This window comes from Pangasianodon hypophthalmus, chromosome 21 (genome assembly GCF_027358585.1).
Source record: "Pangasianodon hypophthalmus isolate fPanHyp1 chromosome 21, fPanHyp1.pri, whole genome shotgun sequence".
NCBI lineage: Eukaryota > Metazoa > Chordata > Actinopteri > Siluriformes > Pangasiidae > Pangasianodon > Pangasianodon hypophthalmus.
In genome coordinates this window covers 1,456,617-1,472,923 of record NC_069730.1, presented here as the reverse complement: position 1 = coordinate 1,472,923, position 16,307 = coordinate 1,456,617, and the positions used below count along the sequence as shown (strand labels likewise).

The 16,307-nt window shown below is 39.0% G+C and overlaps 1 protein-coding gene across 2 annotated transcripts in view; it reads left to right on the top strand.

Annotated features, from left to right (window-relative positions):
* Nucleotides 1–8,093, top strand: part of cdh18a (cadherin 18, type 2a) — a 103,277-nt gene extending 95,184 nt beyond the window's left edge. For both annotated transcript variants that reach the window (XM_053227694.1, XM_053227693.1), the window contains exons 11-12: nucleotides 4,360–4,611; nucleotides 5,189–8,093. In XM_053227694.1, the coding sequence (XP_053083669.1) occupies nucleotides 4,360–4,611; nucleotides 5,189–5,709 (773 nt within the window). In that variant the 3' untranslated portion in view covers nucleotides 5,710–8,093. The remainder of the gene's footprint in view (nucleotides 1–4,359; nucleotides 4,612–5,188) is intronic.
* Nucleotides 8,094–16,307: the final 8,214 nt, after the last annotated feature.

Genomic DNA, 16,307 nt, shown 5'->3' with positions numbered 1-16,307 from the left:
ATTGTTATAGAGGTTGAAAGGTTGTGCAGTGTCAATGCCACTTTTTCCTACAATTCTTCCCTCACCCCCCATTTTTCTTCCCAAATTGATAACCTGTTAATTCCCACCCACCAGCCAGCTCCCCCCTTCATGAAGTTGAAGGCTAACGTGCTATCTCAGAGACACTTGAATCCAGCTAGCGCCATCTTTTTCGAACTGCTGCTCATGCTGTATCACAGGGCAGCTTAACGCACTCAATGGAAAATGCCGTCTGCCCTCTTCCTCATACAGGAGCTCACAGACACTTGCAATTGGCTAGTGTCATTTTGATTGGCAGGGGAGTAAGGGTATGCCATCCCTCCCATCCAGAGAGCAATAATGCTCCCTTGGCTCCTGACCACAGAATCATCAGGATTCAAAGTTGCCAACAATAGGAAGAAAGGAAGAATGCTTTTTTGTTACACCACTTGAGAGCCATCAGTAACTTTGGTAGAAATGTGGGGTTTGGCCACAGACATTGCGCTGACTGATAACGCTTGCAGTTTGTTGACTCTACGTGCATATACTGCTTAGTGTTTTGGTACTACACTTTTAAGAAAAGTTTTGACAAGTTTATGCGCTCTTGGCAGCAAACCATCAATTACCATAGATTTTCAGGGTAGACCCATAGAGACGGTTCTAGCCGAGTCTGCAAAACTCCAAAGCACCCTTCACTGTGCAAGATAAAGCGGTTGAAACCTAGTGTTTACATCCTAATGATAAACATTTCCCCTGTATGGGACACCGGTCCATCTCATAGCACCATGCAGTCACATTCACAGCTTGGGACCTAGGAGGGGTTAGGCAGCAACAATACCCACTATGCTGCCACGCCACCCTTATAGCACACTGTTATTAATATTTAATAGTTAAAACTGAAACATTGAGATGTTCTTACTTATTTCATTCAATCAGAACACGTAAACTTGTATTAGTGAAGAATGATGAATGTCGGATTCTCTAACCTCATCAAATCAGATCCAGAAGAGCCTCTCCGCTCTTATCTCACTAATGAAATTCACCTCGTGAGTGCCGAATCCCACATGTTTGCTCTAAGTAAAGCACAAGCGCCTCAAGACAAACATATTTAACATTGTGTGTTGTCACATAGATCTCTGCTCATTCCCTCATCAAACCACGCTCTTCTCATATCAAGAGGCCAGCGGTGTTGTTGCCCTGGAAACCGGCTCTGTGATGGTGTTGGCTCATGGCTGTTTTTGGAGATGGTCAGACTGAAATGATTCATGTGCAGAAAGCAGACTGCTCCTTTAGAGGGCTGAGAGAAAGAGGAAACGAGGGAATAGCGATGGAGGAAGCCTGAAGAGGGCTGTGAGGGTTTAACGAAGCAATCGGGGAGATAAGAAACAGACGCTCAGAGACTCGGAGAGCTCAGAGTGCTGCAATCGGAGATTTTAGAGCTTTACTTCAGTTTGTTTCGGCATTTTTCTTCTCCAACAGCAACTATATAACGTCCACATGGAAAAAAAATCACAGGTGGTCCTGTCTCTGTGATGGAGGCGTGGCCTCTGTCTGTCAATCCCAGTGAAGGAGGCGTGGCCTCTGTGGTTGTCAGTCCTGGTGAAAAGTGTGGCCGATGCACCTGTATGTTCTGGTGAAAGAGGCATGGCCTCTGTGGTTATAAGTCCTAGTGAAAAAGGCATGGCATATGCATCTGTAAATCATAGTTAGGGGGGTGTGGCCTATGCATCTATGAGACATAGTTAAGGAGGTGTGGCTTATACATCAGTAAATTCTAGGTAAGGAGGTGTGGCCTATGCATCTCTAAATCCTAGTTAAGGGGGTGTGGCCTATGCATCTATGAGACATAGTTGAGGAGGTGTGGAGTATGCATCTGTAAAACATAGTTAAGGAGGTCTGGCATTTTGCTTAAGGAGGTTGTGATCTACACATCTCTAAACATTGAATCACTGAACCGTATCATATCAAACCAGCTGTAACTGAACTTTTGGCTGTATTTATGTATTTTTTATCCATTGGAATGTGACTCCTAGATCAAATTGCTCATCATATCATCTCAGAAAAAGAAATACACACAGTTAGTAACTGGGCTTGTGATGTTGGAGACATTTTGCTGTTCATCCGAAGGGCTTCATCAGTTTAACTTGAACAGGGTCATGTGACTACACACTCACCAGTGCCTGGCATGAGGAGCAGTGAAACAAATTAGATTGCAGTTCCCTCTGGAAGAATTAATCACTCCTCTGATTCGGAGAAAATGGTGGCTGTTCAAATTGGCTTAACACTGAATTGAAATGAGAAAGCCTCGTTCACTGCTACCATTAAAAAACCCACAGAGGCCACACCCCTTTCACTGTAACCAGTCTGTCATTATACAAACCTACAACTCTGTGCCTGTCGGTTTCAGTGAAGGAGGCGTGGCCTTTGTCTCTCTCAGTCTTAATGAAGGCTTATTGGCTCTGTTTTGTGTTTGCTTTCCCAGGCATAACACTACGCATCAGGGTGTTGATGTATATGAATAGTTCTCGCTTTCGTGGCGTTTACGTGAATCACGTTTGGTACCAAGTCATGTGACTCTGGTCTATGAAGAGAAAAGTCATGCATGATGAAGAAAAGGTGGAGGAGGAGGAAGAGGAGGAGGTAGAGCTCCCCAGCTGTGTTTGTTTGCACACAGTAGTTGGCATGCAGAAGGAGACAGACGGCACCCTGAAGTGGAGATGTGCCCTCCCTCACTACATCCCTCCCTCCATCACCTGCTGTGCATCTGCTCCTTAGAGAGCAGAATCAACATTGCAGAGGAGATGGTCGTGATCACACATACGCTGTGGAGCTTAAGACAGAGAGAGAGAGAAGAAATTAGAATGTGAGAGAAAGAGAGAGAGAACAAGAAAGAATAGGTGGACAGTGGAAGAGGGAAGAGTGAGATAAAACCACAGACGAAGGAAAATTTTTTTATTCCTTTATTCCTTTAGACACTCAGCGACTTTCCATTGGGTACATGCACTTCACTAACCCTTCTGCCTTTTTAATGTAAAGTGGGCGGGGCTTATCTTGGGTAATGTTAAGTAGGATTTACCTTCACCAGTCACAAGGCTTTGTGATTTTGATATTTACTTCCAGAACTGTGTTTCTGCTCATGGTCTCTTTGAGTCTGAGTAACATAGCCAATGAAAGTTACCTACTGAGTGAAAGCTAACCTACTGAGTGAAAACTAACCCACTGAGTGAAATCTAACCTAGTGAGTGAAATCTAACCTAGCGAGTGAAATCTAACCCACTGAGTGAAATCTAACCTAGCGAGTGAAATCTAACCCACTGAGTGAAATCTAACCCACTGAGTGAAATCTAACCTAGCGAGTGAAATCTAACCTACTGAGTGAAAGCTAACCTACTGAGTGAAATCTAACCTAGCGAGTGAAATCTAACCCACTGAGTGAAATCTAACCTACTGAGTGAAAGCTAACCTACTGAGTGAAATCTAACCTAGCGAGTGAAATCTAACCCACTGAGTGAAATCTAACCCACTGAGTGAAATCTAACCCACTGAGTGAAATCTAACCTAGCAAGTGAAAGATAACCTAATGCAGGCGGAGTCTCAGACAGAGAGCTGTCAATCAAATAGAAATGAAATGAAAAAAGAAAAAAAACAGAAAAAAGAGAGAAACATGGCAAAGAACACAGACAAAGTGTGAAAATAAGAAAGAAGGAAAAAGACGAGTAAGGAAGAGAATGTGACAAAGAGAAAGGAAGGAAGGAAGGAAGGAAGGAAGGAAACATGACAAAAACTGAAAGAGAAAAGTAGAAGAATACTCATTTGAATATTAGACCACACCCACTAGGGCAGATTGGACTAATCAGCAAATGTCTAAGGTTTGAGCAGTTTTTATCTTATATTGTATATTATCTTGTATATCTCTATATTGTTTTTGTTGTTTTTTGAATATTTAATATAACTCTCACATTTGGTGTAATACAAATATATTTAATATTTAAACAAACTTTAAACAAAAGAAAAGAAGGGAAAGGACTTCGGTAGGTAAGTGTGTATCTGTATAAGTGTTTATATGTGTGTAAGTGTGTCTCTCTTAGGAGAGTAAAGCAACGACACACTGTATACAGCTTTACAGTGGGTGTGGCCTAAACTGGAAAAGTTTTTTTCTTTTTAATTTTTCTTTTATTTTTAATGAAGACTAACTCTACAAAACATTGGAAAATACTGGAAAAAATCCTGGTGGTAAAAAGGTCAACACTGATTTTAAAAAAAGGATAGTGTGCCTCCTATTCGTATCTGTGTTTGTATCGGTTTAGAACGTTCGGTATTCGTATTCATTCCCATCCTCAATATCTGCTCTGTGTCTAACAGACAGCAGTGCGAGTATCGTGGCCCGGCGCTGGGGCTTCAGTCGGGCCGATCAGGAGCTCCATCAGCTGGCCGTGGTGGTGTGGGACGGAGGAGAGCCGGCGCTCAGCAGCACCACCACCCTCACGCTGCGTGTGTGTCCGTGCCAACGCGGCCTCCGATCACCGACCTGCCGACCCCAGGCCTTCTTCTCCTCCGCCGGCCTCAGCACCGGGGCTCTCATCGCCATCCTGCTCTGCGTCCTCATCCTGCTGGGTAACACCGAATATTAGCATACAGTGATGCTAAAGCTAACAACAAAAAGCTAATTTAATACTTCTGTTAGCAAAAAGATCATTACATAGTAAGATTAAACAAGTTACAGTAAACTAGCCACTGATTAGCAAGAACTCCTATAATACAGATCTGTAACAATTTTAGCATTAGCAGACCTATTTTACTTATTTATTCCTGTAAAACTTTACTACCTTTGTAATATGAAGCATGATGGGATTTAAAATTATTTTGCTAGTTACCAGAATTTCTTTGTAGTATGAACTGGAAGCGTCTGTTTCACCTGAAGCTACAAGTGCTAACAGACTCTGCAAACAAATATTTACCGATTAGCATGATTTCACTCACCTAATTTATATTTTTGGCTAATCTGTCTTTTTCGAAGCAAAGTTAACATTACTGATTTGTTTACACAATTGTTATTGCTTTGTAACATTTAATGCTAGTTATTAGCCACCAGTTAGCATTGGTTTCACATCTGCCATCTTGTTTTTTTTGTTATAGCGTTAGTGAATTGCTGCTAAGAGAATAACAGCCTTTGTCTTTTTGTTTCTCTCAGCCATCGTGGTGTTGTTTGTTACCCTGCGGAGCAAAAAGAGCAAAAAAGAGACGCTGATCATTTCCGAGGAGGACATCAGGGAGAACGTAGTGACGTACGATGACGAAGGCGGAGGCGAGGAGGACACTGAAGCCTTTGACATGGCGGCTCTGAGGAACCCCGAGGCTGCGGCGGAGGCTCGTAAAAAACGGAAGAGGAGGAAGGAGGAGGCGCAGTGTGAGACGTTCGGGGCCGTAGGGGTGGAGACGCTGAGTCCGTCCCTGTCCCTGCCCGTTCAGGACATCCAGGAAGTGATCCAGCTGAAGGTAGTGGAGGCGGATCAGGACACGAGCGGGTCACCGTACGATTCGCTGCAGACGTACGCGTACGAAGGCCAGGGTTCTCCGACCGGCTCCATCAGCTCTCTGGACCTTCCTGATCCTCCATATGAACCCGACACACTCGACCTGGACGCCTCGTGGCCTGACGTTCACTCACTCGCAACACTTTTCCAGGAGAGAAGCGACCAGCACACGCTCTAGTGTCGCTCGGTGTGTGTTTAAAACCCTGATATCGTGTCTTTTTTTCCTCATCGGTGTTCAGATGATCCTGCACAGAAAGGCTGTTCTGTTTTTACCTTTTTTTTTTTTTTTTGGTCCAAATTTTCCGCGGGATTATTTTGACTCTTGTTTTTTTTTTTGGAGAAAAAGTGAGAAAATACTAAACACAAGGACCAACAAAGGAAACTATTTTCCCTGGTGTATATTTTATATTGCTTAATAAAGTCCATGATTGCGGATAAATAAATCAATTTATATTTGTAGATTTGTTCTTTTCCAGCAGGAAGTAAACGGCGTGAGTGAATCAAATCACAGCAGAAAGGATACTGGTTTGCATACTGGTTTATCCTGCTCAATATTCCTCAGGTATGTGACCCTGAAGTCAAAATGGGTGTTTCAGAGCATCTTGTACCTCGGCCTTGGCGTTATGGACACCAGTACGATAATACATTACAATCTAGAAAAAATATATTTTTTTAAATATATAGTTTTGGAGTTACACTTGTTTTAATTTTATAGTACATTACTTCAGGGGAATTGATTTTTTTTCTATGATTTTTTTTAATTTTTCAATGACTCATCATGTACTCGTGTCCAATTCAATGATCTCTAGAACACATAGGTCCCGCCCCCGGGGGCGTGTCTTGCTCTACAGTAGCAGCTCATTAGCAGTAAACATGTCTTGTCAGTGAATCTATTGCACATTATTCCCTTTTCCAACCCTCGCTTGGTGGAGAATAAAGGGGTGGAGTTTAGTCGATCAGAAGAGGGCGGAGTTGGCAGTTTTGCGCCAACAACAGCTCATGCTATTTTGTGGAAAAGGCTTGCATTATAACCTCTTTACTATCCTCCATATTTAGCTAGTTTTCTAATCTACTGTTAAGTTAGTTTAGATTCGATGGGGCTTGGTGCAGCTCGAACACTATTGGCTGTTGTGTAAATCAGTCACGCACTTCAACACTCCGTCACTCTGACTTCCTGTTTCAAAAGGAAGTGCATACAGAATCGAATAACAGCCATTTCAGGTGGAATTTATTGCTTGGTTTCAGCTTTAAATACAGTGCAATCCAGTTATAGTTATCCCACACTGTCCCATTTTTCTTCATATTTCTCACATTTATTCATCTCACACTGCATTTTTCATCCACAGGTCAAAGGGCATGCAATTCAACATAAATCACTGTTGTCAAAACCTAAGAAAATAACTTATTATAATTCCTGAGAACTGGAAGAATTATAATTGGATTACAGCAGCATTCTGTAGAAGGTAATTGGATTCAAATGCTTCACTGGGCACCTTTTATTACTTTCCCATGACTTATGAATCAAGTGTGAAAAGTCTGTGTTTGCAATCTCGTCCTGATCAATTCCTCAGTCTCGCATCACGCACACGAACAACAGCGCTTTAATATCTGCTGTAGTGCCGCTGATGATGATGACAATGATGAGGACGATTGTTGTGGACTAGGCACGGCCTCATAAAGAGTTACGCAATATGCAAAAGATAACAACCAATGAAGCCTCCGGATATCATTAAATAACGCGAGATGGACGGATAGCGCAACACAAAGCGGAGTGGCCTCACCAGAATTTATTAAAGCAGCCTTCCTCTGATATGATATGAAAAAAAAACTCATTGTCATTTTATTTAGCTAACCTTCTAAATACTGTTATACAATCGTTGCTATGGTTACACATCAGAGACAGATATCCCACTCTGTTCATAAACCGTTCCTCACTGCGTAAATCTGTATCATTCATTTTTCTTATTTTCGGAGCTGCTAGCAAAATGTGGACACGATAACCTGTTATTCATGCCTGTTGTCATGGTTACTGTTTAACATTATTAGTTAATATTAATCAGAAGAATTGATTCTTAGAACTGCGATCAAAGATTAGAACAAATTGACATCAGAGGTGAATCAATGTATAAGAAAATGCCAGCCAATCAGAAACACTTAATACTGAAACACAGTTATTACTAATTATTAGTTATTCCTAAAATTATTATCCAGTTATTATTTAGTTATTACCGAAATATACTCAGTTATTACTGCAGCATGCTCAGCTATTATCTGGTAATTACTGCAATGTCTCCATTATTACCCTTATTACTGCAGCCTTTTCAGTTGTTACCCAGTTATTACATGCTGTTATTACTCCGTTATTACTGAAATGTTATTATTACATGTGCCATATTTAGAGGTTATTACTCAGTTATTACTGAAACAAGCTCTTTTATTACTCAGTTATTACTGAAACATGCTCTTTTATTACTCAGTTATTACTGACACAAGCTCTTTTATTACTCAGTTATTACTGAAACATGCTCTTTTATTACTCAGTTATTACTGAAACAAGCTCTTTTATTACTCAGTTATTACTTAAACATGCTCTTTTATTACTCAGTTATTACTGAAACATGCTCTTTTATTACTCAGTTATTACTGAAACATGCTCTTTTATTACTCAGTTATTACTGAAACAAGCTCTTTTATTATTCTGTTATTACTGAAACAAGCTCTTTTATTATTCCGTTATTACTGAAACAAGCTCTTTTATTATTCCGTTATTATATTTCCATAATAACTGGGTAATAACCAGGTAATAACTGAGCATGTTGTAGTAATAACTATGTATGTTTTTACCAAAACATACATACTTATTACTAGAACATGCTCAATTATTATCTGGTTATTACTACAACATGCTCAGTTATTACCTGGTTATTACCCAGTTATTATGGAAATATGCTCAGTTATTACTCTGCTATAACTGAAATGGGTTATTAGTACAACATGCTCAGTTATTACCCTTATTACTGCAGTATTTTCAGTTATTACACAGTTATTACTGCAGCATGATCAGTTTTTACCCAGTTAAATCACGCTCAGTTATTACCCTGTGATTACTAAAACATGGTCAGTTATTACTGAAAGGTGTTCAGATATTACCACATTATTACTGAACCATGCTGAGTGCTGAGTTATCACCCAGCGTGCTGGTGTTTCTGAATATTTACCTGAGTTTATCTGAGTTTTAAATATGGCTTGATTTTGTATTAAATGCAGCACCGCTGCAGCAGGAGGTTAAACAGGTTTTGAAAGCAACAGGAAATTCGGGTCGATACTGTTCAGCGTTGTGTAAATATTATGAAAAGACATTAATCATGCAAGGCTTTAAACACTGTGGCTTTAATCGAGCTGATGTGAAAAAAAAAAAGATTCTGTTCGAGTCTGAACCAGCACTAAGTTCTGAACCATCAATAACCAGAAAACCAAAAGCGGAAAACAAAAGCTAACATCTTTCATTCTGTTTCAGTAAACAAAATAAATTCTAAATAATAAATATCGTAGCAGCCTCAAACGTCATCCAAAATGAAGTTTAAATTCCACTTCACTGAATTTAGCCATTAATTAATCGGGATAAACATCAGTTTACTGCTGGAGTGGAAATAAATTCACTCTTTCTAAATAAGTACAGCCTTAACATGGAAAACAATCAGGAATTATATAACCACAGCATGTCGTCAGGTAAAGTTTATTTTTCATACACTTAAAACAATTTAACATTAATGTTAGCTGTTTTGCTTAGCAAACATTAGCTCGCTAGCTAACACTAAACAAATGTTCTGTGATTTTCACAGTTTTTTCAGGACATTTTTCCTGAAAATCTGATTCAGTAATGAACATTACAGACATGTGTTATTGCATCATTAAAAAATAAGAGCCAATCAGGTTCTAATATTCACATGCAGGACATGCAGGAATGATTTACAAGTGGAAGGGGGAGGGGCCTGTAGAGTTGGTGGTGTTTCTGATTTGCTTATTCATAGAACCTGAATTTATAACATTTTTTGTGGAACCAGGACTTTTTTTTTTTGAGCATTTTAATGAAAACAGGTCTTCAAAAGACATTTTGGTGACTGTGAAAAATGTGAATTCAACTTAAAAAATATGTCATTCTTTTCTCAATTATAGCTATGAATAAATTGTGCACTATTTCCAAAAATTAGTGTCAGAAGAGTCACAACCTTGACTGCAAAATTTTAGTTACTTCCAAAATATATGGAAATTCTAATTTGCTGTTTCAGGAAGAAATAAGAGTGAGTAGTCACAGCTCCTCATATTAGCATAGCTGGATATAAACAGAGGCTCGTAGTGATGAATAATTCATGAGGGTGTGATTGTTTAAGGCTGTGCGCTAAGGCCATGTTAAATCAAATCACGCAGCTGCTGCAGCCCTCGAAAGTGCAGTGATGAGGACCAGAAAGAGCAAAGCGGCTGCTGGAAGACACGTTTTGAGTCCACACATGGTATGTCTTATCTTAATTGTTATTCAAGAGACAGACATTTAATTAGCAAATGTAATCGTTATGATAATAAGAGCACGCCAGGTCTTCATTTTCACCTCAGGTAATTCCGTTCGTTCCCCTGCGAGGAGCTAACTGTCTCGTGTGACGGCGTTGATAACCCCTCATTACCGAGGGGACGTGAGCGAGACAAGTCCTTGGTCAAAAAGTCAAAATATAGGCACGTAGTAAGAGAGTAAGGAACGCTTTGTTAGCATGTTGGACAAAAAGTCATTTGCAAGAAACTTGCTTTTAAATAAAAAAAGCTGATGCAGCTGAACAGTCACTGCAAGCAGCCAATTAGCATGATGTCAGTAGCAAAATAAAGATTCGTGGATAACATCTCTTTTACATGGCTAACAGTGTTAGCATTGTTGTATATATCACTCTTCTAGTAGTGTATTGGCTATAACGTTTAGCCAGCTGTAATTTTTAGCCATCATGCTGGTGTTTGTAACTCTAAGCAAACAATTGCAATTTGTATAAATAATTTATACCTAATACAAGCCAAAAAGCCTTTTTATTACACCAGTTTGTAATTTAGACAAAGTAACAAAAAAAGAATAAGAAAACATCTTTTTTACTGCTAATCTGCAACAAGAGTAAGTCTCTGTACCAAATAAGTTGTAAATTCTTTGTAAATTTCAGCAATATGTGAGATCTTTCACATCGTAGGCAACATTGCAGACCTCAGAGGGTTAATAATTAGCTTCTTCTTCATGTTTATTTGGTGGCATGACAGAGTAAGAAGCCATTTTCCTTACTTGTGAATTCTCCCATCAGCCACCACTTCAGTAGAAAAATGGCAGTTGTCATTTTTTTAACATTAACGTGTTAAACATTAGCACATTAATCTCCTGCTTTCAGGTGAACAGAACTATGAAAATCCTTCGATTAAAACTCATGAGCAGATGATGCTCTATGATGAGGTTTGGTCCCAGTGGAGAAATAAACAGCTATTCATTTATTTGCTATTAATAACGCTAATGCTATCAAATTGGCAAAAACCTGACGACAGCCTATTCCTGAGTGAAAATTTTCATGATATTCATAACAATGTTGTGCATAATGAATATCATGATATATCATATTATCGCTTATGGGGATGTACTGGTTCAGATCAGAGGGTTGCATTCAGAGTTGGCGACTTAAGTCCAAAAAGTTACACCTTACTATAAGTTGATTCGTACTTTTATCCATAAAAATATCAGTCCTTGAGGATAACCAGTTTCTCTGATTAACATTTGTCTGTCAGAATAAGTCTGTAGTTTTATCTGAATAATGATACACAAAATGTTGCTATTAAACCTTTGCTATATTCATATAAATCAACTCTGAATGAGTTATTAAAACAATGGAATGTAATTTTGAGCTCTCGCTGATTAAGTGAGGCATTTGAAAACACACTATTACTAAGAAATCAATACCTGATGATGTGTGTTGTGTTGTGTTGTGTTGTGTTGATGATCGTCTCCTCTCACCCATTAAGTGAGCCATCATAGCCGCTCTCCTCCCAGCAGAAAACGCGCTCATTCAGCGCTGCTAAACAATCACAGCTAATCTCCCGGGAGTCTTTATCCTGTAAATTAGCTGCTGTTGTGAAGCTCACCATAATTAAACGCCACGTCCCATTCACTGTTCCTTACTTAATTTGCAGAGGGCACAATGCAATCAGCAATCCTCAAAAAAACGCACAAATGCCCCACAATCAGTGTGGGATTTCAAACCCAGTCAATAAAGCAGCTCCCAAACGGCGGCGCTAACGAGACCCGGGTCGTTGATGGATTACAGTAAATTAAAGATACGACAGCATTGAAAATCTGTGATGCTTTCAGAGGAGGATGTGAAAGCGACTTCATTCTCGGTGTAGTGCTGTATTTAACATAATCCTGTTAGGACATGAATGAACGCATCTGACTCTTCATAATACGTCTCAAATGTATTCAGATACTTTTTTTTTCTTTTTGCTCTTATGAAATGAACTCTATACAATATCAAGACAGCTCCATAATGACTTAAGTGGTACTGCATATCATACTGTTTGAGAAATAAAACCTTTTGCTAAGTGTACTGAAGATATTATACTCACACTGGAAAATCAGAATCCTGCTTCTCGTTCCAAATCATGTTTTAAGATCCTCCAGTGACGAATTTCTTCTCATTCCACGTAAAAAGCATAAAAATAGCAGCTTTTTTTTTTTTGAGCACCCAAGATCTGGAACATATTACCCTTTATATGAGAAATATGAAAAAAAAAAATTATATGTACTTTTATTTTAAGCACTATGCTATACATTTCTACTTTATTATTTTTCTATTTTAGCACTTAGTTAGTATATTTATTTGTTTGTTTATTTATCTACACTTATCAATATATCTACCTACATTTTCACTTGTTTTATTTCTGTCTACTTTCATTTCTTATTTAATTTGTTTTTCAATTTTGCATTATTATGCTTTATTTTATTAATTTTTTTAAGGTTGAGATCATCTATAGCTGGACTTTGGTTTCATCCATCAGGAAGTGGGTGTAGCATTTTCTCTGGAACATGACATGATATGATTGGTTAATATTAGTTTTCCCCACCCACAGGTGCATGGTGACATTTAGAGGCAGTATAACTGGATGCACTTTAATGAAAGATTACAGAAAACAAGAATTTGGTATTTTAAGAGATTGATACCGCACAATACGACCAGCGAACTAACCGCGTAAAAAAAGTTTTTTTGATGTCAGGTTGTCTTTCATTTTATTAATGAATGTTTTCTGACAAGTCTAATTTTTGTGTTTTTGGAGTTCCATACCAATTCACACCTTCAGAGGCTTTGTGAAGATGTGAAACAACTGAATTTTCTCGACACTACTTCTAACACTTTTTTAATGATCTACAGATTAATTTGCTGTAGTTCCGCTGATTATCATCACCTGTGCTTCAATAGCGTGACTGACTCGATAATGCTGCTTTGGTGAGAAATTCACTTGAAAATGGAAATGTGTCAGAATATAACCTGTGAATATAACACTTATGACACCTGGCATCAGATCTGTTTTGGACTTAAAGTGTCAAGAGGTGGAGGCTGAGACAAATGCAAAAGCAGGTTGAGCAGTTTAATGAAAAACAGGCAAACAATTCAAAACCACTGGGCAAAAACAGGCAGAGGTCAGACGATCGGCAAACAGGACAAACTGGGTCAGGCAAAAAAACACAGGAAACAGGGAGAGAAATAGGATTGAACCAGGAATAACAAACACAGTGACAAGGCTTGGTAACGTCAGAACACAGGGTAAGCTGAGCGTATACTTCACAAAGAGCAAATGAGTGAGTGTCGCTATATATAGTGTGGCTGTGTGTGTGAATTGGGAACAGGTGTTGTTAGAAGTGTGGTGATGGTGAAAGAGGAAGTGTGTGTGTATTCTGGGTGTGTGTATATATATTCAGTTTTCAGTTTTTAACATTTTAACATTTTTAGAAATGTGTGATTGCTTGTGTTTCCAATCCAGTTATAAGGTTTATAGAGGAAATTCACACATCATAATGGCACAGGAATTTACATATACATCAGCAAACAAGCTTTTCAGGGATATATCACATCACATGTTCATGAAGTGGGCAGATCTTCCTTCAAAACGAACAAAACAGTGAAATAAACAATTTTCTGTTGCCTTTTGACATTTCTATTACTACAGCTTAAGAGATGACATGTTATAGAGATGCGATGGATAAAAAAAATCTAAAAATGCTTGCTGTGGCCAAACCTCCTTATTTTTTGCTGCAGTGATGCATTAAATGTTAGCTACATTTCTATTGGGTCACCCAATTCTACATTCTTTGAAATAGGGATGTACTGATACCATTTTTTTCAGACCAAGTACATGTTTTTGGTACTTAGTGATACTGATTCTGATACTGAAACCAAACCTGATAACCTACTTAGTATTAATCAATCAGGAAAGTCGTGGAACGTTTTATTTAACTCTATTTATTTTTCCGCAGTTTTATTAAAGCCCATGGGAAGTGCACACTTGTGTTTGTGTGCTTAGACTACTAGGCTCATTCTTTATAAACTTCATTTTAAATGAAGTGCATTAGCTATCTACACTATATGGCCAAAAGTATGTGCACCCCTGGTCATCACACCCATATGTACTTCTTCCCCAGACTGCTGCCACAAAGTCTGAAGCACATAATTGTATAGAATGTCTTTGTATGCTGTAGCTTTACAATTTCCCTTCACCAAGAGGAACCAAGAGGCGCAAACCTGTTCCAGCATGACAACGCCCCTGTGCACAAAGCGAGCTCCATGAAGACATGGTGTGTGAAGGTTGGAGTGGAAGAACTCGAGTGTCCTGCACAGAGCCCTGACCTCAACCCCACTGAACACCTTTGGGATGAACTGGAACACCGACTGAACCCCAGACCTCCTCAACATCCCAACATGGTTTGGATTGCGTAGGGCTGCGGTGGAGAAGAGCGTGTTTTTATTTATTTTATTGGAATTGGCGTTGAAATTCCTTAATGTCCTCTTGATCAATAATCGTGAAATACATCCAGATCGATGTCATTTCCTGTCATATTTTTATTAGGGCGACAACATACACTAGCCGTATATCAAAGAGTGTCACTTGGTATCTCATGTTGGAGATCAGACAGATGCTCAATGCTACAGTAGTATCGATATCAACGCACTCTTATTTGAAGTCCAAATGTTACAGAGATTAAAAAGCATAACTTGAGTGAGAACAAAGCTTGGCCATTTAATTCAGCAGTGTGTGGTTCTTCCTGCAGGTTCGCCTCCTTTCTCTTTTTACTAACCTGTTTCTAATGAGCAGCAGTGCGCAGTATTTTCCTTAATGACTCCTTTTGGACTGTTGAAACATTTCGTGTGCAAACAATTGTATGTTCACCTCAGTCCCTTTGTACTGACCTTCATAAAGGTTATTTGGCCAAACCACTGCATAATATTCACGCTCGTAATGAGCACAGCTTTAGGAGGAATTGTGTTTTCTGAACAAAATGAACACATTAAACCAATGGTGAAGAAAAGTACTGTAAAGTCTTCTAATCATTAGCTGAAACCAAACATCGAGTGAGGCGCTGAGAGGGAATCTCAGCTGAGCAAATCCTGAGCAATTTATCAGGCCAGTCAGTGCAAAGGAAATGCGTAAGAAAACTTAATGCACGACGGCTGTAAAAATCTTCAACTTGAATTAGTGAACCAGTGAAAATAAACTTTATTAATCCCTGAAGGGAAATTCAGTAATATTTATGATATGGCTACACTAATTCAGACGAAAAGTCCAGTACTATACACACACCACCTTTTTCATTACATCTCCTTCGGCAATTTCCTTTGACAGCTTAATCAAATTCCAATGCTAATTTAATCATGTATTTTGCATTGCTGATATGCATGTAGATAGTTTATGGAATAAAAAAAATGTTCTTATTCATATTTTCGGGTAGAGAAAAGCCAATGTTATTCTACAGTTAATTTGTAAAGTCTTCAAGGAATATAACATCTCTATCTGCTGTGTCTGTAGATCAGCATGGACAAGATGTTTTGACACATTTCTCTGCATTGAGAAAATAATCAAAAACCTGTTTTCTCTAAACTCACTGACAACAGAAGTTCACCTGTTGAACTCTGTCAATACACATTTATGCAAAACACCTTCTTTGAAGCTCTAAATCTAAATCAATCTAAATCAAATGTATCTTTTAAGAGATGAGACTTTTTCAGAGGCAAGGATCTGATGCTGAGAGGCTGAGAGGCTGAGAGGCTGAGAGGCTGTGATGGCGTATGGAGACTACAAAATCTTCAGGAAAGGGTAAAGCATCCAGAGCTACTTTTTACAGTGTCGCTGCAGTGCGAGTAAGGTGAATAAAAGGAGGTGTGGCCTATGTGTCTGTCAATGTCAATGAAGGAGGTGTGTCCTTTGAACCTGTCAGTCAGAGTGGAGGAGGTGTGGCCTCTGTGTCAGTGTCAGTGTAAGAGGTGTGGCCTCTGTGTCAGTGTCAGTGAAGGAGGTGTGGCCTATGAGCTTGTCAGTGTCAGTGAAGTAGGCGTGGCCTGTGAGCCTATCAAAGCAAAGTCATTTGATGATGATTTTAAATAATGAAAACAAGAGAAAATATTAGCACATTTTCTGGTGATATACCGTTTCATCTGTACAGCCGTATCATAAACGTTAGCGAATCTGTACACAGCTGCACTCTACAGAATCACA